This window comes from Trachypithecus francoisi, unplaced genomic scaffold (genome assembly GCF_009764315.1).
Source record: "Trachypithecus francoisi isolate TF-2019V2 unplaced genomic scaffold, Tfra_2.0 Lachesis_group9, whole genome shotgun sequence".
Classification (NCBI taxonomy): domain Eukaryota; kingdom Metazoa; phylum Chordata; class Mammalia; order Primates; family Cercopithecidae; genus Trachypithecus; species Trachypithecus francoisi.
Window position 1 is genome coordinate 39712348 of NW_022681474.1, and position 27000 is coordinate 39739347.

A 27000-nucleotide genomic window follows, 5' to 3' on the forward strand; every position below is an offset into this window, starting at 1 on the left:
TCAGCTCACTGCAAGCTCCGCCTCCCGGGTTCCCGCCATTCTCCTGCCTCAGCCTCCCGAGTAGCTGGGACTACAGGCGCCCGCCACCTCGCCTGGCTAGTTTTTTGTATTTTTTTTAGTAGAGACGGGGTTTCACCGTGTTCGCCAGGATGGTCTCGATCTCCTGACCTTGTGATCTGCCCGTCTCGGCCTCCCAAAGTGCTGGGATTACAGGCTTGAGCCACCGCGCCCGGCAGCAGAGCATTTCTTTTCTTTTCTTTTTTTTTTTTTTTTGAGGCAGAGTCTCGCTCTGTCCCCCGGACTGGAGTGCAGTGGCCAGATCTCAGCTCACTGCAAGCTCTGCCTCCCGGGTTTACGCCATTCTCCTGCCTCAGCCTCCCGAGTAGCTGGGACTACAGGCGCCGGCCACCTCGCCCGGCTAGTTTTTGTATTTTTAGTAGAGACGGGGTTTCACCGTGTTAGCCGGGATGGTCTCGATCTCCTGACCTCGTGATCCGCCTGTCTCGGCCTCCCAAAGTGCTGGGATTACAGGCTTGAGCCACCGCGCCCGGCCGTGCAGAGCATTTCTTAAGCAGACACCCCACTTTTTTTTTTTTTTAATTGAAATATCAATGTGGTGAGTCTGAACTAGGGCCCAGGGCATGATTAATTACAATAACCATCTTAACCTGCCCAGGGGCTGGGCCTGAAAGAAATGAAGCCAGGCTGAAGATAAATGCAGCTAAGGATAGTTAGGAATTCTAACAAAACTTTGTTAACTGGCCCTGTTCTTCTTTCAGCTGCTAATGCAGAGTTGGAAGATTTAAGGAATCAGTTCCTGTTTCCCTGGTTCTGGCCGACCCCAGAATCAACTCCCTTGATTGGAAATAAACAGGATCTTCCTTTTTGTCCCCAGGAATGTGATGGAGGAAAGACTCTAAGGCAAAGGGCCTCTTCTGCCAAAGCAGAATAATAATAACAATGATGACAATAGGAATAAAATATTGCCCTCTTCATCAAGGGCGATAAGGAAATCTCCAGTTGTATGAGTTGAACCTTGTTGCTCTCCATGTGCCCGTCAGAGCTCCAGAATTCACAGGCTCAGGGTGGTCAGCGTAGGTTCGATTTGAACTTTCTGTCTTGTGGTCCTCCTGAGTGCACTTGTACAAACTGGGCTATGGCTTCAATTTGGGGTTCAGAAAACAGGATCACAATGACAGCACTTCTTGTTGACACAGTGCTGCGAATGTCTGTGTACAAGTCGGAGCGTCTCTCCTGAACAGTGTGTACTAGTCACAGATGTCCCTAGTGCCTAGCACAAGGCCAGAAGCTGGGGAACAGCGGCTGTGAAGTAAGATGGGGCAGGACAGGAAGCTTGCAGCTCACTTTCAATGAGTCATGGAATGGTGTGAGAGGACCGTGACTGCATGAGCCCATCTTTTACCTCAGTGCTCCTGTGGCTGGGGCAGAAAGAGCTGTGTTCAGGACGAAGACCCTACGGGACTTGTCTGTTATTTTCACCCTTGTAAACTCTTCGTATTCCGGAGGAATTATTTGTCTAGCTCCTAGGTCAGTCTTATCTCGGTGTTTTTGTTTTTTTTTTGTGTGTGTGTTTTTTTTTTTTTTTTTTTGCTCTCTCCCCTCCCCAAGGGAGGGCTACATTACAGAGGAACTTCACTATCTTCACTATTTGTTTAATCTTCGTTTTTGTTCGAAACGGTGATGAGGAGGTACAAGGATGTTCCCCCTCCCGGCTTCCAATCTTCCTTGGTCCAGGGACACAGATTCTTTTTCTTTTCCTTTTACCACTCTCCCTTTCCCCCTCTTCCTCCTTCTGTTCCTTCTATTCTCCTTTCCCCTCCTCCTTCTCCTTGTTCTTCTATTCTTAAGACTAACTCCATAAAGCTGAGGAATAAGGACAGGTGAATCCAGTTTGTTTCTGCTGGTGTCCTCCCCCAACAACATTCAGGAAATTACTTCTGCTACGGTCTGAACGTTTGTGTTCCTCCCAAATTCGTATGTTGAAGTCATAACCTCCAAGGTCTTAGGAGGTGAAGCCTTGAGGGGTGATTAGATCATTGGCGTGGAGCCCTCAGGAATGGGATTAGTGCTGTTATAAATGTGGCCCACAGGAGCTAGCTTGTCCCTTCTACCATTTGAGGACACAGGAAGAAGGCCATTGTCTAGGAACCAGAAAATGGGCCCTCACCACACACCAAATCGTGGGTGCCGTGATCTTCAGCTTCCCAGCCTCTAGAACTGTGAAAAATAAATTTCTATTGTTTATAAGCACTCAGTTTATGGCATTTTGGTATAGCAGCCCTAGTAGACTAAGACAACTACTTTGCTCAAGAACTTTCAATAACTCCTTATTGTTATCAGTTTACAGTTCCAACACTAAAGCCCCCCTCCAACAGAGCTATCGTGATCTTACTTTTTGTGATTTCTGCACGTGATCCTTCCCCACACCATCAACTGGCCTTCTTGATGTGTTCACAGAACAGAGACAGCAGTGGGTGGGGAAGCATTTCCAGCCGACACTAACAGCTTCTGCGAAACCAATCAGAGGACGGGAGAGCTGGGACACGTGGCTGAAGAGGTAAGAATTGATGGGATTATAAGAGATCTTCAGGGACATACTAGAGATTCTGAACTGTATTAATTATTAGTTGATTAGGAGCCATTGAAAGATTTTAGGTAGGATCAAATTGGGCTTTTAAAATGGTTGCCCTGGGGCTATGTGGAGGAGGCAATAGTAGTGAGAGGGTGTGGAAAGGGGGAAAGATACCTGCCCACTATGGTGACATTGGTAGTGTCTGCAGAACAGCCTATGCTAAGATGACCCAGCTGTGTATGGAGGCAGGGGGATGGATGAGATGACCTTCAGTAACTCCCTTCTGGTCCGGGAAGCGAGAGCCGTTCTCTAATCTCATCTTTGAGTCGGCTTGGGCCTGTTTCCACAAGTCCTCTTCTATCTGTCAAAGCCCTTCTAGGAAAGCTGAGCTGAAAGGCATCTGCGGAGGGCAGAGTGCTGGCTGGGCCCGGGCTCACTTCCTCCTTTTCAGGCAGGAAAAGCAGACAAAAGTGGACAATGGACCAGAGAGGGCGCGTCCAGCAGAGAAGGAGGGAGGAGGCGGGGGAGCTGGTCCTTGGGCCAGCAGGCCTGGGAAGGTTCCCTTTGATCCCCTTATCTCTGGAGGGTAAGCTTTCTTTTTTGGCCTGCAGGACCTTTTGTTGCAGCATTTCCTGGAATTCCCCAAAGTAAACACAGTCGAGACTGCATTCTTACTGCTCCACTCTTCTGAGTCTGCTCCTCCCAGCTGAGAGAGGGGCAGGAAGGTCAACCCTCCGAGATCAACACTGCTCATCAAAATGCTGACAAGGGCCCACCTAACAATGTGTTAGGACCAGGGCTGTCTGAGAGACGATGCCAGTTAAGGCTGGGGTGGCTCTTAGCTGCAGCAGGAGTGGAAGATGACAACCAGTTGATATCTGGTAGCTTTGTGCATCCTGGGCTTGGAGGCAAGAATAGGCAAGGAGAAAATTTGGATCCTTTCAGAGAAAAACAGGCATGGGTTTAAGGATTTACCTGCCCACTGGGCCTACTTTCATCCAGACAGGAGGCCCATGGCCAGCTCTTCCAGATGGGGTGGGTGGGGAACAGCGCGAATGACCCCACTGATGACTTTAAGCCTCACAAATCTCTTTCCCTCTGAGGAGCAGGAGAAGAAAAGCCTGAAACTTGGGGTCACCAGCCAATTATCCTTCCCCAGGGTTTATTATTGTCAACTCTTAGAGGCCACAGGGAAAGGATGGGGTGGTCTTAACCAAGCCCACGTTTTATTTACAGGGAAATTCAACCCCCCCAATCCCCCCCCCCCCCCTACAAATGGAAACTCCGCCCCACCAGGAGTCCTTCAACCTTCTAACTTACCAGCTTTGGTGGGGAGGGGAGTTCAGCCAAGAGGCCCCTGCTCGCTGCAGCTGAGGGCCCTTATGTAACGCAGCTTGCGAAATGCAGGAAAGGCCCGGCTGGCTACAGCCCAGCTAACGGCTCAGAAGGGGCGCCCCTGATAGGAATCCCCCCACCTCAGGCCTGGCCCAGACTAACGCGATAAAGTTGTGGGCATGGAGTGTTGGGCACTGGGACACCCGGGGAAGGGAGGGGCGCGGGGAGTCGGGGTCAGGCCGCCGTCGGGGCGCGGGGCGCTGCGGGCCACCTGTTGCAGCGGGCGGGCAGGGCTCACCTGCGCGGGGGCCGGGCCGAGGGGCGGCGGCGGCGGCGGCGCGCGGTGGAGCTGAGGTCCCCGCGGCCGGCCCGCGCCTCCGGCTTCCGCTGGGTCAGCTGACTGCCCAGTGCGGAACTGTGCGCCCGCCGCGCTCCCCTGCAGCGCTCCCCGCTGCTGCCGCCGCCGCCGCCGCCGCGCCCCCGCGCTCCGTGCCGCGCGCCCGCCGCGTCCTGGCAGCCATGGCCGGGCTCGTGGTCAGTGGAACTCAAGTAAGTCCCGGCCAGCCCCGCCTCCGCCCGGGGCGCAGTCCGCGTGGGGAGGAACAGCGGTGCACAGGGGTTCCCCAGGGCCTAGACACCCGTGACCCCGCCTCAGGGGGCTGCATCTGCAGGCGGTGAGCGTCAGGTGCTCAGGTTCGCCCTAGTGGGGCGAGTACAGACCCCGTTTCGGGTCTGGCACACACCCTGGCTCTGCGGGAAGAATACCCCCAAGGTCCCCCGTTCCCCCCACTTCCCTCTGCCCTTAGCGCCTCACTGAGCAGGCCCAGCGGTACTTTTGGGGGCCCACAGAAAATGTTCCAATTTCATAATCCGAATTTTTAAAACTTTTGGTCAAATAATCCATTTTGATAAATCACATTGATATATAGTCATCTTTATACCAATGCAGTTGTCATATATAAATTTACTTATTTGTAAATAGAGGAAAGGGTTTATGTAGGCAAAAGTGTCTAGGGTACCCAAAGTCCCAGCACATCCCTGGAGATGAGGGTGCTGGTGGGCCCCGCGCTGAATGGGCTACGCCATAGCCAAAGGCTGATGGAAGGCTACCGACCTCCAGTTCTATTTCCACACTCGATTTCTTGAACAGGAGTCTGTGACGAATGGCAACACGCCAGTTTCAACCCTGGGTGCCAGACACCCAGACTTACATGCTTTTAGCTCTGTAGTGAAGCCTCAGATGTTCATGGCTGGAGGGATGAACCCAGCAACGCTGGGACCAGGTGTCTTTCTTACCTGCTGAAAAAGCCAGTTCTCTGTCTTTAACCTCTTCTCTTCTCTGATGAAGCCAGAGCCCTCTTACTTCCCACCTTTCCCTGCACACCCTGGAGAAATAGTTCTGAGTTTTTGAAGCTCTCCTCTTGGATTGCCTAAGGCAGGTAGTGTCAGGCACAATTGGATTTTGAGATTACTTTGGGCTGAAGGGAATGATTCCTCCTTAGAGGAGGTTCTAGGGGTTTTTACAGCTCCTACAGATGCAGTGAGGGCCATCTGTGCTGCCCGTTAAACTAGCCACTGCCTGTTTTCTTTTTTTCCAGAGTCCTGTCATTTCATCAGGTACACATGTTTATTGAGTGCCTACTGTATGCCAGGCACCATGCCAGGTGTTGTTGGAAATAAGCCTTTCCTTTGTCTCTGTACACCACCCTATTTAACATTTTTGTTGCTTAGGAATGCTGGCTCTGTCCCTTGACCCACAGCCTGGGAGGAGAGAGCTGGAGAAAGACCAGAGTTCAAAAGTGAGCTACGAGCTTTCAGAGAGGCTAAAAATGACCGGTCTTGTTCAGCCATCGGGGAAAGGTTTTTTTTTTTTTTTTTTTTTCTCCTGGGAGTTACTATGACTGCCTGGAGGGAGGGGCTGGACAAGAGGGCCTCTTCCTTCTCTTGGAGTATCTACCTAAGAAGGAGGGTTCCCCGCCCCCCAGACCCTGGGTCTCTGTGTTTTCAGATGTGGTATTCTCCCGGTGTACCTTGCTACAAGTTCAGGGGGCTGAGCACTTTCCTGTGCTTCCTTTCCCTTTGCTCTTCCTGCATTTCCTAGATTTGATTTTTCCTGCAACACCTGTTCTTAGCCTACTCCACACAGCCCAAGGGCATTCATGGAAGTGTGGGTGAAGCATTTGAGGCCCTTGGGGACTGTTTTACTAGACCGAGTTGCCTGGGGAGGAGCTAAGAAGGTAGGTTGGGAAAATGCCCCTGGAGAGTCTTAGTGCCCCATTTCCCAAACTGCCCAGGTTAGTGGATTTGAGTGCCTGGCCCCGGAGGGTTGTGTGTGTGTGTGTGTGTGTTTTTTTTTGACATTCTGCTCCCAGTGATTTCTAATGGCTGCCGTTTTAAGAGGTAGCACCTTGAATGTGGGTAGCGTGGAACAGTACTTGTCAGACTTTAGTAGATCCTTCTTAAAGGGAGGAAAATGAAACCCACAAAACTTCCCATGAGCCCATCGTGTGAATATAGTTTTTATTACAGTGTTACTCAAATATAAAAACATAAAGCCAGATACAAATTTCCCATATCCAGAGACCTATAAATCCCAAATAAAGGGATGGTTTAAGTGCAAAGAAAAAAAACCCTATACAATTAAACAATTTAATGAGATGAATGCTGCTTGGCTTGAAGTTAAGTCACTGTTTTTTTTTTGAGACGGAGTCTCGCTCTGCCACCCAGGCTGGAGTGCAGTGGCCAGATCTCAGCTCACTGCAAGCTCCGCCTCCTGGGTTTACGCCATTCTTCTGCCTCAGCCTCCCGAGTAGCTGGGACTACAGGCGCCCGCCACCTCGCCCGGCTAGTTTTCTGTATTTTTTTAGTAGAGACGGGGTTTCACCGTGTTAGCCAGGATGGTCTCGATCTCCTGACCTCGTGATCCGCCCGCCTCGGCCTCCCAAAGTGCTGGGATTACAGGCTTGAGCCACCGCGCCCGGCCAAGTCACTGCTTTTAAGGCCACTGTGGGCCGACTGCTGTGGAGCTGGTTTTTAGGAGCTCCACAAGCCTATGATGCCACATGCCTGGGGATGTTGCAGTCTTCCTATTGCTTTTCTCTGTAAAAGTCTTTTCATTTGCCATGGGTCTGACTTCATTTGGCTTCTCTTGGCTTGAATGCATCATTTATGTTCAGCATTAAGTCATTTCTCTTTCCTCTAGCTTATAACAACTTAATACGATTGTAGACACAAATACAAACTTGGAATTTGGGCACTGAAATCTTGTGCCCAAGAGATACTGGAATAATGAATCGCTTCTGTGGGGAGAGTGGTCTCATTCAACAGCTGTTTAACAGAGTGGCCACTGGGTGCCAAGGACAGTGTTGTGCACTTTTAATATGTTGGCTCATCGCATTGCTGTAAGTACAATAGGGACAATAATATGCATGGGGCTGTTTCATGAGGATTGAATAGATAACAAGCACATGATAGGCATTTAATACATGTTGGTTTTTACATTATTCTTAACACCTTTGGAGGAGTTAGTGTTAGTCCAGTTGCAGAAGAGGAAACAGACTCGAAGATGGTGACTTATCTGCGACAACACAGATAGCAGTGGCAGTACCGGGAATCAGATTTCTACCTATGGTTGTTTCTACTCCAACCGCTTCCAGTACCACACATACACTTATTTATTTATGAATGAATGATAAGGGCTTGCTCTGTTGCCCAGGCTGACATGCAGTGGCGCAATCATAGCTCACTGCACCCTTGAACTCCTGAGCTCAAGCTGTCTTCCTGCCTCAGCCTCCTGAGTAGCTGGAAATACGAGTATGCACCACTGTGCCCAGCTCAGTATTACAAATTTGAAATCAAGGATCTCCCACCCCTGGCTAGGGGCAGGCATCATAAAATAATCTCCTCAACATCTGACAGTTGACAAACTCATCTCCAGAAATGCCCTGGGAGCCAGAAAGTCCCAAAGCAAAGTTAACCCTGCAGTCTTCTACGGTTTGGTCATTTTCTACAGCTTCAGCTCGGAGGGATTGGGTGTGTACGTGGATGGGGACCCCTTCCAGACTCTCCTCTCCCTTTCTAGTTTCCTCTCCATAGGGATCTTTAACTTGTTATATTTTCATTTGCCTGGTAATGGTGTCCCTTCCTATTATTCCACACAGGGTGGAAGTCTTAGGGTACAAATTATAGAAAACAGAGAAATGATAAGTTCGAATCTTTGTTCCTCAATGCAGTCTAAATCAAGGTAATTGACTAAATGCAGTGGTGTTCTGAATATGCTCTTGCTTCTTGTCATTTAAGATATATTAATCTCTGTATCCCATCTCCCTTTTGCTGAAGAAGCAAACTATTTTTGGTTTGGCTCTTCTGGCCTTGCATCTTACATTAGGTGGTCCTATACTCTAAGAAGCTTCCTGACATCCTGAGAGGTAATGTCTTCCCTCAGAAGCACTTCTTAAGTCTTTTTTCTAGTTTCAAGCGTTGCTTGCAATATCTGGCAGTGACTGCTTGCTGCTTTTGAGCCTTTTCCAGCCGATTTGAGCCCTTCAGCCTGGTCGGCTTAACTCACATCTCTAAAAGCTTCTACTTTACCACAGGGGTTATCTAAGCATGCAGATTACTTACCAAGTTGGTTCTCATGCTAAACTTTTGAGACTTGGTCTTCACATTTGAGAACAATGAGAACAACTTGTATTTTTCTTAGTCTTCCTGGGATGTCATATAGTTAAGACCATGTAATGAAACAGGCTGCTGACAGTCTCATCAGATGTTGTGAATGATCCAAATGCTTTGTGGTGATAGCTCTCCTTGGTGCTCCTGTTTCCTTTGAATGGAACTCCTACAGAAGAAAAAGGGAAGCAAATATCCCTCTCTTTTCCCAGGCTCTAACACTCTTCTTGGGCCCTCAGTGTAGCACCATGGGAGAAGTTCTTGCCCTTTCAGCTCAGAAGACTCATTTTGAAGCCAAAACATGATGATAGATGCACCATTGGCATTTGCTGATCAAGAAAACTCGTGTCTGCCTGGCATGGTGGCTTGTACCTGCAATTCCAGCTATTTTGGGAGGCTGAGGTGGGGGGATTGCTTGAGTTCAGAGTTTGAGATCAGCCTGAGCAACACAGCAAAACCCCATCTCTTACAAAGAAAAAGAAAAAAAAAAAAAAAGAAATCTCAAACCCACATGTGGATTTGTAAACACTCCATGGCCCCCAAGTTGGAAGTCCCTATTTATGGTATAGGACTTGATCTGGGCTCTGTGACTAAGAAGCTGTATTGTGCTAGGCAGGCCTCTGGGGTCTTAGTTTCCTTGTATAAAACATAAGAAGTTTTGACAAACTGGGTCTCTATGAGATTTAGTCCTTGGCCATTCTAAGAGGAAAGAACTCAGTTTCTGCATCTAAAACTCAATGTCTCTACTATATATATCATAGAGGTCTTGACTGATAATATGTACAAGATAGTGGTGCAGGCTGGGGTGAATGGGATGGATTTTCTGGTGAGTGCCATGGGCCTGGGGTTCACTGTGAATGTACAATACAGAAGAAGCTGCTGGTTAAGCAGAGATCCTGAGGGAGATCGAAGTCACCAGATGGACTAGAGCCTTATAGCCACAGTCTCTCTTTGGCGTGTTATTTCTCTCTCAGCTTGGAAGCAGAACTTAATTTATTACACAAAGAACTGTGAAGAAAGATGGACCCCAGGTAGAAAGAGGAGAGACTGCTAGATTGAACTTAGAGTCCTTTATTTTTTAGCCTATATCTTCTTGAGTCAAAATTACTTTATTGGAGTCAGCTATTTTTCTGTTCTTTCTCCTTCTTTTCTCTCCTAGAATGAAGTTACTGAAGGAGAGTGGATATAGGATATTGCATTGTCAGCAGTTTGTCCTTAGTGGATAGGAGAAGGTTGAGAGGTGACTGGAGATGTTGAGGGTGTCAGGATTCAGTGTAGCTTATATTAGGTTGAACCATGTAAAAGAGCTATTTTGTGGTTCTAAAATGGATATTCATAGCTCACATGGTTGAACCTAATATCTGAGGATGTAAGATGGTCACCGTAGTCTCGTTTCCCATGAGGAAACAACCTCCTGGGGAATCTCTTTCTCATTCTAAGAGATCTTTGTCTGTATATGTGGAAGAATGTGATTTGTAGGGAAACCAGAAGAAGGTTGTAGCCGTGTGTTGGGCTTGGATTTCGAGCTGGGGGTTAAGCATGTTGTACTTTAGGGAAACAGCGTGCATTGTGGCCTATTGGTCAGCTCAACCCCATGGGTTTATTTTATGGTTTGGGGATTAGTTGCCAGTCTGCCCACAGAGTGCTGTCTGTAAAAATGGGTTCCAAAAACTGGGTGATTAGGGTAGTGAGAAAGCCCACTGACCTTCTCACAGGCGTCAGTTCTGGAATCAGTTCAGATTCAGTTCAGTTCAGCCTTTTAATATTTGGGCACATACAGGTACTTAATAATAAATAATCTGTAATAGATAGAAGAATGCCCAGGGAAACAACTTTGTGCACAGAGTGGGATTGACTGCCAAAGGCCTCTGGAGGAGGGACATTCAGGAGCCCCAGGCACACATTGTTGCCCTGTGGCCTTCAAATCAGCTTTTTTTGGGTGTGGAGGGCATTTTGTACATGGTGGCAACTGGGTGGGATTGGTGGTCTGGGGAGGTTTTCTTTTCCAACCCTGTTTGTTCCAGCACCCTGAAGGTTGAATGCTGGCAAGTGCATCTGCTGTGTGTTTGATGAGGTAATGTGCATACCAGGGTACTGGGGGGCAGTGGAGGGGAGGGAGAAGAAGGGACAGAGGAGCAGCTGTTGCAAAAGCCCCTGAGTGAGAGAGCGATTGTTGCAGTTATATCAACATGCCCTGATATTCAGGTTTCTTTTGGACACCTGAATCTGGCCAATTTTAGTCCAATTTCCATTGTCCTGGGATTAGTCTCCATCATGTTAACTGCACCAGGAAAGGGGAACTGTTGGTGGTGTCCTTGGAGCCCCCAAAGCTGATTTGATCAGGGAAAGAGTTACAAATGTGGCCTTTTTGTGTGTGAGAAACATGCGTTTCAAGTTGCAGAAGCAATCATTGGATCAATAATTTCAGGGTTGGGAGCAGCTGGGTGATTTCCGTTTGCCACATTGTTTCTGTTCCATTTAATTTCCAGGTGTCCTACGTAGGCCAGGACTGCAGAGAAATTCCAGAGCACCTTGGCAGGGACTGTGGACATTTTGCAAAGAGGCTTGATCTGAGCTTTAACCTTCTGAGGTATGTAACCTTCACAAGATGTAGGCCAGGCCTGGGAGGCCCAGTCCTCCCGGGTACTTTAGGGCTGGCAGATAAAAGTCAAATATTCCAACTCCACATAGGGTGTCCTTTTATTCAGCAGGAGGCTCTGAGAGGTGTGGAATCACGCCCCAAAGGTTTGACTGTGTCCGGTGATTCCTTGGCTGCCCTTTTTTTGTGCTGCTGAAGATGCCTAGGCAGCATGTTGAGCCTCATCCATTTCACACCAGTTCCTATGAGAGGGTCATCATATTTTCACTGTGTTCTTTTCATTTTTCATGGATACCTGTGTAGACAGGTCAGAATACTCTTGGGGAAGGAATGAGATGGAGCTTGCAAGAGTGTTTTGGGGTGTCTAGGTGTGCTTTTTTAGGATAAACACATGTCCCAAAACATTCGTCGAGTCACAGGTAGGGTGTGTGTATGTGTGTGTTTTCTTTCTTTTGCCTTTTTATGAATTGGAGCTTTAAATGTTTGTGATGATAATGTCTCCCAGATGGTGTTTCAAAGCAATTTAAACACTGTTGGTGTGGGGTGGGTGGGAGGGAAACTCTCTGACAACTGTTCAAGTCTTGGCAAAGGTAAGTGTGATCTTGTATATTATTCCAGTGGAGAATACAGGCAGTTATTTCCTTTCTCCCTAAAAGGTTATGCCTTGTGCCTGATTTGGGGGCTTGGAGGAGAGAAGTAAGAGGTACTTGGAAAGCAGGTGTCAGTGGGATAAGAGCAGGGGTCAGGCAGGGCAATTGCTTTTCTCCTAACAAGCTGGTGCCACCCAGGGCTTTTTCCTCAGTGCTCTCCTTGAGAGCTGTGCTGCCCTCTGAGTGGGACAGACTGTTCTGGGGTCAAAGGAGAGATGAGGAACCTGAATTCCATTCCAGGGCCCAGGCACTTTCCTGCTTCTAGGCCTCGGAGTCTTCATTTCCCACTGCTGAATCTGGATACTTGGGAATTAGAAATTTGAGGGAAACTGAACACAACTCAGAGCAATAAGGCACAAGAGGTAAAAGAGGATTTGTTTGAGGTCAGCCAGCGGAACTCCTCGGATGCAGCTCGGGAGTACGCGGCCACACAGAGCTGCGCTGTCTCCAGGAAAGGGGCACCCTGAGGGTTGTGGTGGATGGAGAGTGGCCACTGTCTCTGTATTCTTCCTTACTCCCAAAGGGTTTTTGTGCATCTGGGGAGAGGTGGAAACTGACAAGTTGTAAAGTAGTACACAGCGATGAGAGGAAGCCAAATAAATACATGCTGACTCTAGAGAAATGAAGGATTTTTTTTTGAGATATCTTTTTCTGAGCACTTTTTTTGAGTGCTCCAGCTTCCCAGAGCAGACTCAGGCAAAAGGCTCCCTTTCCTGGGCATGGAAGGAGTTCCTCCTGTGTGACCAGCCCCCAGGGGCTCAGGGCACTGGGGCTCGGGGTTGTGGTTGCCCCGAGTAGTTAGTGGGAGCTGGATGTGGGTTTGAGGAGGCTGGGCCCCATGAGGGAGCATCAGTGTATGCGGGTCATGGGACTGGGCTGTCAGGTCTGAGGAAACACAACCATCTTTGTGATGTCCAGGGGCCCCGCCTTCTTTGGGAGAGAAGGGACTGGACCTTGGGAGGTGTGTATGTGTGGCAAGAAGGGGCTGTTGGCTCTGAGGGGCTGGATCTATATGGATTTATTGTAGGAAATGACACATCCTAGATGCAGGAAAATTTAGTAAGAGGGTGGCTGAAGAGTGGATTCAGAAGGAGAACACCGAAGATTTATATTTTCCTTTGTTGAGAGGAGACACATTTCTGTAGTGTTGAGTTTGAGTTGGTTTCACATCTGGTAGGAGCCTGTTCTTGTCCGTGTTGTCGTCAGTGTGTGAGCTCCACACTGGATTGTAGCTGAGTTTGGGCAGGGATGAGCAGTGGAGGGGTGAGGTCTAGTGTTCAGAAAAAGTTTGTATTTAAGGACTTGGTTATGCTGGAGACAGCTGCAGACCAGAATGGAGAAAAGCACTCCTGACTTGAGTTGGGTGTGCTTGGGAGTGGATCACCTTTGATCTTCTTTATTTACCTAATTGGAGGGAGGAGGAGGGGAGGCAACACTATTTCTCTGGGGTGTTAGAAGAAGAGTTGAGCTTATTTGGGCACTGGTCTCTATCTTTGCCTTCAGCTGAATCAACATCTAAGATGTTTTAGATGCTTAGCTAATTCCTCTTAACAAGAATAAGCAGAGGCTGGGCGTAGTGACTCACGCCTATAATCCAGCAGTTTGGGAGGCCAAGCCAGGCAAATCACCTGAGGTCATGAGTTCAAGACCAGCTTTGCCAATGTGGTGAAACCCCGTCTCTACTAAAAATACAAAAAATTAGCTGAGCATGGTGGCAGATGCCTGTAATCCCAGCTACTTGGGAGGCTGAGGCAGAAGAATTGCTTGAACCCGGGAGGTGGAGTTTGCAGTGAGCTGAGATCACACCATTGTACTCCAGCCTGGGCAGCAAGAGTGAAACTCTGTCTCGAAATAGAGAGAGAGAGAGAGAGAGAGAGAGAGAGGAGAGAGAGAGAGAGCGAGCAAGCAAGCAGGAGAGGGGGAAAATAGGGAGAAGAGAAGAGACAGGAGATTCTAAACTTACCTTCCAAATGAGTGGGGTTGGAGTGGATGACCCAAGCTCTCTAGGCTTCAGGGATCATGATATCCAAATGAAATATTGTAAATCCATATCCCGTGTTCTGTAGAAAGTTTCTCCCTGGGCCCCTCTGCCCCTCACTATTTCCATGGGATTGCAGGGAGCATGTTTCCCAGTCAGACTGCCTTGCACCCAGCACACTGCAGCTCCCTGACCATATTTCGGCTCTGTTGTCTGCTATTCTTCCTCTTGAGCAGCCTGCCTGGCCCCACTTGGGATATCCCCTTCATTTTTCCAAAGCCCAACACCACGTTATTACATATTGACTTGTACTGCTAGCTGAAGGTGTAGTGAAGAGGGTTGGGTGGTAATTGTGGCACACAGCAGGAGATAAGGTTGGGATAGTACTGTTCCTGGACATTTTTGGGGTTCTGCTTGCCACAGAGAATTTCTCCCTGGCAGTGCCTCTAATTAGGGTCAGGCCTCCTGCATGTGACTAATGTCTCTTTCTCCCAGGCCCTTTCTCTCTTTTCCATGCCACTTACCATCTTTCCAGAGCTATCCTCAGAAGCACAAAATTCTTCCCTTGTTATATACAGAAAAATTAACCCTTTTCTCTCCTTCTAGAACATCTCTACAGGCTTTTTTTTTTTTTTTAACCTCTAAAGTCATATCAGGATATTGCCTTAAACAGAGCAGTACCTTGATAAATAAAAACTTTGCACTCCTCTAGGTTGCAAGATCAGCTGCAGTACATTTGTGTTTTAGGGCAAAGTTTACTTTTAGACAAGGAGTTCTGTTTATTCAGTTTTTAAATAGTTAATACATGCACATGGCACAACCTTTAGAAGGAGCAAACATGCAGTGAGAAGAAAGTCTCATTTACACCATGTCCTTTAGCCTCCCAGGTTCCCTTTGTACATTTACCTATTGTTACTCAGTTTTTGTGTCATATTCCAGAGATATTCCATGCATATACTAACATGTGATTTTTAAATCTTTTCCCAACTTTATTGAGGCATAATTGACAGCTAAAAGTTGTATCTGTAGCATACAACATGATGTTCTGATACATGCATACATTGTGAGATGATTACTGAGCTGAAGCTAATTAACATATCCTTTACCTCACACAGTTCCCTGTTTTGTATGAAGAGAACATGAATGATCTATTGTCTTAGCAGATTTCAAGTATACAGTACAGTGATATTAACTATAGCCACCATGCTGTACATTACATTATGTTTAAGTTCTTAATCCATTTTGAGTTGAGTTTTGCATATGATCTGAGAAAAGGGATCAATTTTTTGTATATGGTGTGAGATAAGAGATCAATTTTTTCTTCCACATATGGATATCCAGTTTTTCTAACACCATTTATTGAAGAGACTGTTCTTTCCCCTTTGGGTGTTCTTGGCACCTTTGTTGAAGATCAATTGACTGTCAATGCATAAATGTATTTCTGGGCTCTCTATTTTATTCCATTGGTCTATATGTCTGTTTTTATGTTAGTATGTATTGTTTTGATAATTACAGCGTTGTAATATGTTTTGAAGTCAGGTAGTGTGATGCCTCTAGCTTTGTTCTTTTTGCTCAACGTTGCTCTATTTGGAGTCTTTTGTGTCACATGAATTTTAGGATTTTTTTTCTATTTCTGTGAAAAATGCTATTGGAATTTTGATAAGGATTGCATTGAACCTGTTGATGGCTTTAGGTCGTATGGGATATCTTCCTTTATGTGTGTATCTTTCCATTTTTTTCATCAATGTTTTATAGTTTTCATTGTACAGATCTTTTACCTCTTTGGTTAATTTATAGGAATAAATTTTATTCCTATAAAAATATTTTATTTTTTCATGTTATTGTAAATGGGATTAATTTTTTTGGATAACTCTTTGTTAGTGTATAGGCATGCAGCTGCTTTTTGTGTGTTGATTTTGTATCCTGCAACTTTACTAAATTTGTTTATTCTAACAGTTTTTTAGTGTAGTCTTCATGGTTTTCTATGTATAAGATCATGTCATCTGCAAACAGAGACAGTTTTACTTCTTCCTTTCCAATCTACATGCCTCCTATTTCTTTTTTTGCCTAATTGCTCTGGCTAGGACTTCTATTACCATACCGAATGGAAATGGTGAGAGTAGGCATCCTTATTCCTGATCTTAGAGGAAAAGTTTTTGGCTTGTTTCTGTTGAGTGTGATGTTAGCTGTGGGCTTGTCATATATGGCCTTTATTATGTTGAGGTAAATTCATTCTATACTTAATTTATTGAGAGTTTTTATTATGAAAGGATGTTGAATTTTGTCAAATGCTTTTTCTGTTAATATGGTATCCTTTATTCTGCTAATGTGGTATATATACCATTAAATGTGGTACATCACATTTATTGATTGCATATATTAAACTCTCCTTGCATTCCAGGGATAAATCCCACTTGATGATGGTGCATGATTCTTTTAATGTGCTGTTGAATTTGGTTTGCTGATTGTGTTGAGTGTTTTTGCTTGTATGTTCATTAGGGATATTGGCTTGTAGCTTTCTTGTAGTGTCCTTGTTTGGCTTTGGTATCAGGACAATGTTGGTCTTATTAAATAAGTTTGAAAGTATTCCCTCTTCTCCAGTTGTTTGTAAGTGTTTGAGAAGGATTGATGTTAGTTCTTTAAATGTTTGATAAAATTCACTAGTGAAGCCATCAGGTCCTGGACTTTTCTTTGTTGGGAGATTTTTGATTATTTATTTAATCTCCCTATTTGTTAATTGATCTGCTTGGGTGATTTTTTTTTATGTGGCTGGATTTGTATTTACTGCCTGCCAAGATGTTAGTTAGAAGAAAGGCACCAGGTTTCAACCACTCATGTAAGGAACATCCTTCTTTGTTTTTGTTTTTTGTTTTTTGTTTTTTTTTTTTTTGAGATGGAGTCTCACTCTGTCACCCAGGCTGGAGTCCAGTGGTGCACTCTCGGCTCACTGCAAACTCCGCCTCCCAGGTTCACACCATTCTCCTACCTCAGCCTCCCGATAGCTGGGACTACAGGGGCCCACCACCATGCCTGGCTAATTTTTTGTATATTTAGTAGAGATGGGGTTTCACTATGTTAGCCAGGATGGTTTCGATCTCTTGACTTCATGATCTGCCCGCCTTGGCCTCCCAAAGTGCTGGGATTACAGGCATGAGCCACCATGTCCAGCCTTGCCATTCATTCTTATCCATCCACAATCATTGTTAATCTCATTCATAAAAGAGATAGTTCTGCTGATTCTACTATGACCACCTGTTTATGCTGGAAGGGAGGGTAGTTATGGATTTGTAAGTTCTGGACTTTTGTTTGAAGTTACTGTACATATTTTTTTCTTCCCATTATGCTTCAAAGTCTTCTTTCCTGCATTAACTATGGCAAATCCACTTCTGTGTTAGTTGGATTGTCCATCAGTAAACTGGTGACCTCTCTATGCAGAAGGTCATGGATTTCAGGCTGTATTGTTTTTGTGACTCTTTCCTGGGGGGGAATTAAAGTTATTGGAGCCAGTGTGTACCCTGTCAGGTTAGAAATTGGAAACGGAAGCAAGAAAACAGGCCCAAATGAAATTTCTGGCTCCCTTAAAAGGCTCACACATTCCTTTCTTTTGCTCTTTCAGCCTGGATCTGATTCTTCCTGCTGTGATCGGCCGGGAACCAGGTCAGCCATAGTGACTGTGAACTGGATTGAGTTCTCTGGACTCAATTCTCAGGGTCAGGGTCTTGCCATCCACCCTGGAATGAGGATAGAGGGTTTAGGGAGCTGATCAGGTAACAGCCAGGAGGCATGACATTTTGTCCCTTGAAATTGAGTGCATTAGTGAATGTGAGTCCAATGTCTACATCTGTGTGAAATTGTATTTAAGTTTTTTATTTTTGAAGATAATTTTTTTCTTATAAGAGTAACAGTAATTAATATAGAAATATTGGAAAACCCAGAGAAAGTATGAAGGAAACCGTGTTCCTCTCAAGTCACTGATAATCTTACCAACCAGAAATCACCATTGTTGTCATTGTATTGTCTTCCTAGTCTTTTACAATGCCAAATACTTTAAAAAATGATGCCATTGTTTACATTGTGTTGGAAGTATTTCCCCATCTCAATAAATACTTTACTGCTTTACAATGTTTTCTTGATACAGGGTCTCACTCTGTCACCCAGGCTGGAATGCAGTGGAATGATCATGACTCACTGCAACCTCAACCTCCCAGGTTCAAACGATCCTCCCACCTCAGCCCCTTGAGTAGCTGGGACTATGGGTATGCACCACCATGCCCGGCTAATTTTGTTGTTGTTGTTTAATTTTGTAGAGGTGGGATCTCCCTATGTTTCCCAGGCTGGTCTTGAACTCCTGGGCTCAAGTGATCCTCTAACCTCAGCCAAAGTGCTGGGATTGCAGGCATGAGCCACCATGCCCAGCCTGTATCACAATTGTTAATGGTTTCTCAAGTCATTTCTTAGTGTTGGATGTTTAGTTGTTTTTTTCCCCCCAAATTTCTACCACTATAAATAGCTCTAATATAAATATTTTTGTAATACTCATTAATGAGTATGTCTCTGATTAGTTGCTTTTACAGATTCCTAGACAAAATAGGGCAGCTTTGGTACAGATGTCGGATTACCCTCTGGAGAGGTGATACCAATTTCTCCTTCCAAGAGTGTTTGAATGTCCATGGTCCCAAATTCTTCCTTGAGCTTGTCCATATTTTACCTTTCCTTTGCTAATTAGTAAAGAGAATTCTGTGCTTTAGCCAGTGTTGGTTCCTTAATCTGCTCAATGCAGAGAGGACATTTTAATGAACTGTTCCAGCTTTTTAGTTTCCCATCTCCCCTGATTGGGGCAGGGCAGAGTTCTCCTTGGTGGCCCCATTCCCCTGCCCCAGGGCAGAGTTCTCCTTGGTGGCCCCATTCCCCTGCCCCAGGGGCCCTGAGTGGGCTGCCTGCTTAGCTTGTTGAACACAGTGGCAGAGCAGAGCTCCCATGGCAAACGGTGATAAATATCCCATGTCAACCTGGCAATAAAATCAAGAAGGTTTAATTGATCTATGGCAACGGGAAGCTTACATTTTAAAAATTAAATTCTTTGCAGCTGCATCTTACTTAGCATCACTCTGATAAATGCCTGGGCTGGAGAATTGCTTAGGAGAAAATTTCTTAGGTAGAGCTTGCTTGTTGCTTCCTTGGCTTTGGCCAAGATGAGGGTAAAGGGCTTTGGAGTTTGGGAAACTTCAGAAAAGAAACAGCAGCCTTGCCCTTTCTCCCCTGCTGCAGGCAATGAGGCAGACACCTGGAGTACTGTCAGAGCTGCTTTGAGGACAGACACACCATACTTTCTGTGTCTCTGTTATGAACTGCTAGACAGAGCTGGGCTGTTAACTTGCTGCTTTATTGGGAAGATGGGCAGTGTAATGAAAAGAACCAAGACTTTGGGTTGGGCCATCCTGGTTTGAAATCCTGCTTCTGTCACTCATCTGTTGGTTAACTGACCTTGGGCTAATTGCAGAAATGTTGAGTGCTGTGTGTAATGTGCCTTCTAAATTACCTGGCATATAATAGGTCTTTAGTAAACATAGTTAGTGCTTAGAACATGGTGCTAGTGAGGCTAAGAGCCTGGGCTTGACCCTCCATGGGGGCCATTTCACTATGGTTGTCATTGAGGCTCCTCACAGATATTCAGGATTTCATCTTCTTCAACACATAATGTGTTTGCACATCTCAGCGTTCTTTGGTTGACCACTGGGCAGAATCTGTAAGAGCCAGTGAATGATTTGCCACTTCATCTTTTAGTAATATGATCATCAGTCTTGGGTTCTGACCGGAATGAATATAACCATTTGCTTATCTATTGTGGACATAGATTTTGAATGATAAATAAATCTGTGTTATAAGATTTTGGAGTTACTTGTTAATGTAGCATAACCTATGCTATCCTAATATAAATACCTTAGCTTTCCTACTGTCCCTGGTATTCCATAGGCTAAACCAGCTCACCTCATATATATTTTTTATCCCTGCCAGCTAGGAGCATATATTTGATCATGTTCCAGTGGGATTGGGGAGAGAAAATTCCCCACCCAGACTCTCAGGAGAACAGTTCAAAGGACATGTTCTGTTGGTAGTGGGTCTTCATTAAATATTGGCTTTGCAGCCAAGGGCCTTATTCATATTTATTTCCAACCCCAAATGTAGTGATCTTATTTGGGAAACATGCTGATATTGGGGTAGGGGAGGCAACAGAGCTCATGTCTGTAAGCCTTGAGCAGAAGAGATGGTGGTGGAAAAGATAGGCTTTAGAAGATAAATTGTTAGTGAATTTTCAATGTAGTTATAGGGCATTGATATATTCTGACTGATTCCTAGGAGGCAAGGTACTCTGTATGTTAGAACCAGTGTTCTCTTTAAACTGAGCAATGCAGTAAAAGAAATATTTTTGTTCTAAGAATATCACTGGCCATCCTGGTGTCTCCAGCTACCACCAGAACATACAATCAAAAGAAAGGTGGAAAATGACTTGGTGGGTGATGTATAATGTCTTAGTTGTAACCAGCTTGGCCAACGTGGTGAAATCCCATCTCTACTAAAAGTACAAGAATTAGCAGGGCATGGTGATGAGTGCTTATAATCCTAGCTACTTGGAAGGCTGAGGTAGGAGAATTCCTTGAACCTGGGAGGTGGAGGTTGCAATGAGCCAAGATCACACCACTGCACACCAGCCTGGGCAACAAAGCAAGACTCCATCTAAAAAAAAAAAAATTTCACTTAGAAGACTTTGATTCCCTTTACTTAGACTTTCTGGAGTGACCTCCCTGCCTGTAGAAGCATCAAAATAGTCTGACTAGCTTGGGCAGGGTGGCACACACCTGTAACCCAGCACTTTGGGAGGCTCAGTTGAGCCCAGGTTGAAACCAGCCTGGGGAAAATGCAAGACCCCGTCTCTGCAAAAAATACACAAAATTAGCTGGGTGTGGTGGCATGCACCTATAGTTTCAGCTACTTGGGAGGCTGAGGTGGGAGGATCGCTTGATCCTGGAAGGTAGAGGATGCAGTGAGCTGTGTTTGTGCTACTGCACTCCAGCTTGGGTGACAGAGCAAGACCCAATCTCGACAACAAACAAACAAAAATCTGACTCAATAGGGGAGGGAAGAGCACTAAGGCAGCAGGTTTCAGGCCACTGTGAGGGTGGTTTTTGTGGCACTCCCTCCTCCCTAAGGCTTCCTGACTTCCTGGATTTCTACCCAGAGAAAATGATGCATTGTGCCACGGTAAGACTGGTCCAGGAGGTGGTGGGCAACTGGAGAGAGTTGCTAAGCAGCTACAGGACTTCCCTGAGGTTCACTTTCTTGAATGATGATGATCCCTGTAACTTGCGATATGATTTAGAAAGTGCTTTCATAAACGTTGTCTCCATATTTCCTGCAGCGTTTGCCTCTAATATAAGACATTCCCAGACTTTTTGATAACGCATTTTATTTCCCCTCTCACCCATTTTGCTGTCCCAGAATCTTGGGGTTTATTTTCCTGTCTTGTAAAGTCTGTCTCTCCCTGAGCTGTTTGGAATTTGGGCCCCACTGCCCCACCCTCCCCCTCTGCCCTGCTTTCTGTTCTGAGGACATTATCGGGCATGTGAGTGGTGCTGCCTTCCAAATTGTCAGGGTGACTGTTAGGAGTAGTGGTGATTTGGGGGTGTTAGGAAGGAGACTGGAGAATTTAACCCTTTCAAACTTTCTACTTGCTAGACCTTCAAGTTCTCAACCAGGAAATTCTGCCACTGTAGAGGGCATTTTGTTGTCACAGTGATGGGGATGGGCTCTAGTAGCATTTAGTGGGTGAGGCCAGGGATGCCAAGTGTCAGGGCATAGGACAGCTTTGGATGAAAGGAATCCTTCCTCCCCCGTGCCAACTTCAGCCTGTCAAGAAAGACCTCTGGTGCCCTTTTGGAGATAGTTGGCAGAATGGTTCTCTTGATGAGCTTCATAATAAAGGAGACTTGCCAATAATACCGAAAGACTGGCTCTACTCTCCAAAGTAGTCGAGGGACAGACAGTCAGACAGATGACATCAAAAGTCATGTTTAGGCCGGGCACAGTGGCTCACGCCTATAATCCCAGCATTTTGTGATACTGAGGCGGGCAGATCACTTGAGGTCAGGAGTTCAAGACCAGCCTGGCCAACATGGTGAAACCCCATCTCTACTAAAAACACAAAACTTAGCCAGGCGTGGTGGCATGTGCTTGTAATCCCAGCTACTCGAGAGGCTGAAGCAGGAGAATTGTTTGAACCCAGGAGGCAGAAGTTGCAGTGAGCCAAGATTGTGCCACTGTACTCCAGCTTGGGCGACAGAGTGAGACTCCATCTCAAAAAAAAGTCATGTTTATTTTCAGCCAACATTATCAAGTATGCACTACATGCCATACCTGGGCAGAACACTTACATATGTTATCTCGTTTACTCCCGACAACATTTTGAGAATGGAGCTGTTCTTATCCACATTTTACAGATGAAACGACCGAGACCCAGAGTAGCAGAGTAATTGCCTGAGACCACCCTGATGGTTAAATGGGAGAGCTGGGATTAAATGGCCCCAGTGGTCTGACTTCAGCTTTATGGTTATCCTAAACTGCTTTTCAGGGTGTAAATCTTTTTTCTGTGTGTGGGAGAAGACAGCTACTGCCAAGCCTGTATTTACTTTTGGGGGTAGGGGGGAAGTTTCCTTCTTCTTTTTTTTTTTTTTTGAATCATTAAATGCCTGTGGAAGTCACTATACCAGGGTCTGAGTAGATTTTGTTGCTCTGAGTTCAAGACGCTGGAGGCCCTGGAGTCATATGTATATAGCATTTCCTGCTCTCTCCCATTTCTGTAAAACCTTTCTGATTGGAAAGTTTGGCGAGGCAGGACCTCATGAGGCCTGGGAGGTGGGAGTTTTCCAGAGAACTTATCTTCTTTCTTCCTCTCCCTTGCTCTGTGAGGTGTGGTTCAGATCAAAGGTTGCAGCGGTGGGACAAATGGCTCAGCAACTGCTGACTGTGGTGCCAGCCTTGGGACTGGGGGACCTTGAGATGGACAACTGCATGCTTGAATTCTGAGTCTGAAGGGAAAAGAAGAGGTGCGTGGGGTGTGTGTGTGTATTTGCACATGAACTCACTTGCGTGCACACACCCACCATCTGAAAGGCCTCTTTCCTCTCCTCAGGGACTGCAGTGTTGGTGATTTCAGCTGTTCCCTGTTCCTTGATGATGAAAGGGGAGCGATTATGCTTTTTGCTGAGTGTCTGTGTTTAATTGCAGGGATATAATAACTACAAATTCTGCCTGGCCGAGACTTTTCTAATAAAAGGTTTCTTCCATCCCAGCTGCTTTCTCTTCCCCTTCACACCCCCACCCCCGTCACTGCCCTAGCACAAGGTCACTTAGGGTTTTAAATGAGAGAGAGACACATACATGTTCAGGTTTCGCGTCGAGTTTTCTTTTTCTTTTTCTTTCTTTCTTTTTTTTTAAAGCTCCTCCTCCAGACCCATCATGATGGAGATCAGCTACGTGCCCCCACTTCTGCACCACCTCCCCTAAGTTCCTTGCTGAGTTTATACAGAACCCAATTTTTCAGTCTCCTGGGTGTCTGCTTTTTCTCTGGTTCTGAAGAAACAAGAGACGGGTAGAACAGGGAAGACCAACAAAAGAGGTTTAAAAGAAAAAAAAATCACCAAACCATTCTTGAGATAAAGCAAGACTTATTAAAAACAATTGGAGGGAGGGCAGGAGAGGGGATGTTAACCCCCACACGGCCCATTTCCTGCAGCTGGAGAAGTGTTTTAAGAAAATGCACCATTGTTAAAACTTTCTTTTTCCTTGATGGATTTATTTATAAGGTAGAGAAATATTTTCCCCGTAATTGGGTAACTCTTAATAGTAGCAATTGCATATTTATCAGTGTGAGGGGCTGTTATTAATGTAACTGTCAGGCCCAAACACATTTCTGCATTAAATCCATTTAGTATGTGCATTATTCGGGCTCGAATGTCACCGGGACATCAAAGCCCTGTAGGCATGGAGAGCTCAGTGCCCTGCTGTGGCTGCCGAACAGGCCCTTGATCAATAAATGTAACATGTTAATGCAGAGCAAATAGAATAAAAGATTTCTTTGACAAGACATGAAAAATCACCTTGTGGCAGCTGGCATGTGATGCCGTTTCTGGGGAGACACTAGCAAAGTTGATCTGACAAGTAAAGAGGAGAGATGATGGTTGTAAGGTGCTTTTGTTTCAAACTTCTTTCTTGACCTGTCAGGTTTTGAAGGCGCCTCAATGGCTCTTTTTTGTCATGTGAAAATTGTAGTCTTAGGTAGTTATGAAGCAGTTATCTCTTCTCAAATTGTGAATGCTGCTGTTTAATTGATTCACTTAGCATTTGAAACTGTCACGCATTAATAATTGCGAAATCCTGTAGATACTGCGTGAGTGTGTCATGCTTAAATGTGTAGTTATCAGAAAATTAATATCCTTAATGAACCGGTGCTTTCAAACTAACATTGCATGAAATCTCTTTTGCCCTTTCATTTGCTGAAGCCACATCCGCCAGTTTGCCGAGAATCACCTCTCGACAGTTTGCTTTCTTGATGCCCGACAAATGCCAGCTTTGCTGTGGGTACATCGCGTGCTCAATGACAATAAATATAGTAATTATACTGGAGTTAGTAATTAACATAATTGTAGTCAATTACGACAAATACAGTGCAGAGCTAAATAAATGAGAGGGGAGAAATTAGCAAGCTAATTGATTTATCTTTACTTGGCTTTCTATTACAACTGGCAGGGCTGTTTTTCTTGGGGTAGGGGGAGAGGAGGGGAGAAAAATTCCCCACAAGGATTGTTTACAAATAACTGATTTTGTTTTGAAGTTGCTTTTGACTTATTACACTTCATCCCCCACCCTGCTTCTAAGGGGAAAAAAAGAAAAGAGAATTTAAATGCCAAGGGAACATTTTGTTAATTTAGCTACATCAAGCTGAATGCTGCAGCTAAGGCGAGGCAGGATTTAACTTTCGCTACGGCTTGAGGAGTTATAATTTTTTCTTCTCAGCTATTGCTCTGGTAAAAAAAAAAAAAAAAAAGCATTTTTTGGTGTGTGTGTATGTGTGTCTTCTAAGTCTCCATCGGTGATATGGTGCTGTGCTGGATAGTACATTTGGGGGTTACATGTGCATGCTAATTTGCTCAATTCTGTGCCGTTGGCTTGGCGTAAGAAGTGGGCATGTTTTCCTTGGTTCAGTCCCACTTGGTCTTGTTATGCCTTTTTCCTTCGGTACCCAAGGAAGGGAAGGAGGAAAGAAGTGGCCAGTGTTGTTGGAGAGGTCAAGGGAGGGGCTCCAGTGTGGACCCCCTGCTCACTTCCTCCTTCACTACACTTCAGGATTTGCCTGGGGTCCTGGGCTGTCACACTCCTGAGGCTGCGTGGAAAGTTTTTGTTGGGGTCTCAATGCCCATTTATTTCGAGCTGGTTTATTCTGTGCTGCCTGGAGCTCTGGTTAATGGTGTTTATCGCGCGTCTCTGTTCTTTGTTCACCCTTTTCAACGTGATTGCCGTTCATGCCGCTCAGGGAGAAGCTGCATGTTTTGAGACTTGGGGTCACATCATAGCCTTGTTTTTTCTTGCAAATTTTAGAACAGGATATTTTTTTCCTTTGCTTCTTGACACAAGATAAGGGCTAGTGGCCAGAGCCTTTTGTGGATCGGGTTTTAAAACCTCACGCTTGTCTTACCCAAGGTTAAAACTCAGTGATTTCAGGATATGACTTTTTTTTTTTTTTTTTAAACGTATCTAGTATCCATTGTCAACCTTACCACCACCCTAGGTTATTCCTCTGAAAATGCAGCAATTTAGCAAAGCAAAGATTTGTTTAGCTCTTCTTCCTGGAGATTTCACTGGATAGGTTTCTAGCTTGACTTGAAGGGAGTTTGAGGCAGCAATTTTAATTCTGTATTGCGCATATATAATCCTTCATGACCTCATGCCAACTGCATTAAAAAAGCTGCCTATATTTTATTTCATTGGGATGCACTTGGACACTGCTTAGTGTGGTCACTTGATTTGGAAATCAATTTCTGATATGAAATATTTATATACAAGGAAGCATTTAAATTATTTAAAGTTTACAAGCATAATAGTCTTTCCGATGAAGTCTCAAATGATTTTAGTAAATGTGGGGATCTTTTGAGAGGAAAAGACTTGTATAGTTGGGGTGGCCAGGTGGGGGTAATGATACCTGGAACTTCAGCCTGATTTAGTTTAATATGGGTCAAAGAGAAATCAGATTAGTCATATATGCAGCTTTGTTTACCCAAAAAAGATAAATTCCAGATATTATCGTATACCTCCAACAGGGCATCCTTCTGTGAATGCCTTCAGAGATAGACAGAGAAAATGTGTGAAGAAGAGCTCTGGCAGTTGACCTTTGTCCAAATGTGGCATTTATAGTAGTTTTGTCTCTGCCTGGAGTCTCTACCTAGCTGCCGGTTTCCCACTGTCTTTTCTTTTGAATTCGTAGCAAACATGAGTGGGGCAAAACATAGGTTGATGGCAAAGGAAGCTTCTTTTCATTTGTATTCTTTTAAAATTAAAGTTGTGCTAATTGAAGCTAGCTTTAGTTTGTCCCTGTACTGCTTAAGAAATGAAAGCATGGGATCATTTAGATGTATTCTTTTCAAATAAAATGCTGTTTGCAAAGGTGCCATTTTTCCCCCCAAGACTTTTCTATTTCACTTAGACATACAATCCTCTAGAGGTTTAAATATGTGAGTTTTGAGGTGTTTGTTCCTCAAAAACCCTCATAGGTTTTTTTCTTTTAATATTTGTTCTGCTTCAGCTCTGTCGATTGAATGTATTAAAATGCATTTTGGGGGTTGGTGGAGCAAAAGGTGAGAGGGGATAGGGTGCGTGAAGAGCTTTTGCTGACTTCTGAGGAGATAGGTGGTTGGGCATTGCCCACTCCCGTGTCATATGTAGGGTACAAAGTTGTGATCCCTTTCCTCACCCGTCATAGGGGCCGTGGCTGACACCTCTGTCACAAAAGACATAACCTGTCTTATGCAAGAGAAAAGCATAACAAATTTATTTAATCCAAGTTTTTTTTTTTTTTTTTTTTTTTTTTTTTTTTTTTTTGAGGCGGAGTCTCGCTCTGTCGCCCAGG

At 45.1% G+C, this 27000-nt stretch overlaps 1 protein-coding gene and 1 long non-coding RNA gene across 6 annotated transcripts in view; one reads left to right on the forward strand and one right to left on the reverse strand.

Annotated features, from left to right (window-relative positions):
• Positions 1-575: 575 nt before the first annotated feature.
• LOC117082759 lies at positions 576-3778 on the reverse strand. Its single transcript, XR_004436764.1, has 3 exons — positions 2768-3778; positions 2414-2570; positions 576-2238 (listed from the first exon to the last, which is right to left on the reverse strand). It is a non-coding gene; the product is annotated as an uncharacterized LOC117082759 (long non-coding RNA).
• A 384-nt stretch (positions 3779-4162) lies between these two features.
• The window catches only part of LRMDA (leucine rich melanocyte differentiation associated), a 1134568-nt gene continuing 1111730 nt past the window's right edge, over positions 4163-27000 (forward strand). For all 5 annotated transcript variants that reach the window (XM_033209743.1, XM_033209745.1, XM_033209746.1 and 2 more), the window contains exons 1-2: positions 4163-4477; positions 11086-11186. In XM_033209743.1, the coding sequence (XP_033065634.1) occupies positions 4448-4477; positions 11086-11186 (131 nt within the window). In that variant the 5' untranslated portion in view covers positions 4163-4447. The remainder of the gene's footprint in view (positions 4478-11085; positions 11187-27000) is intronic.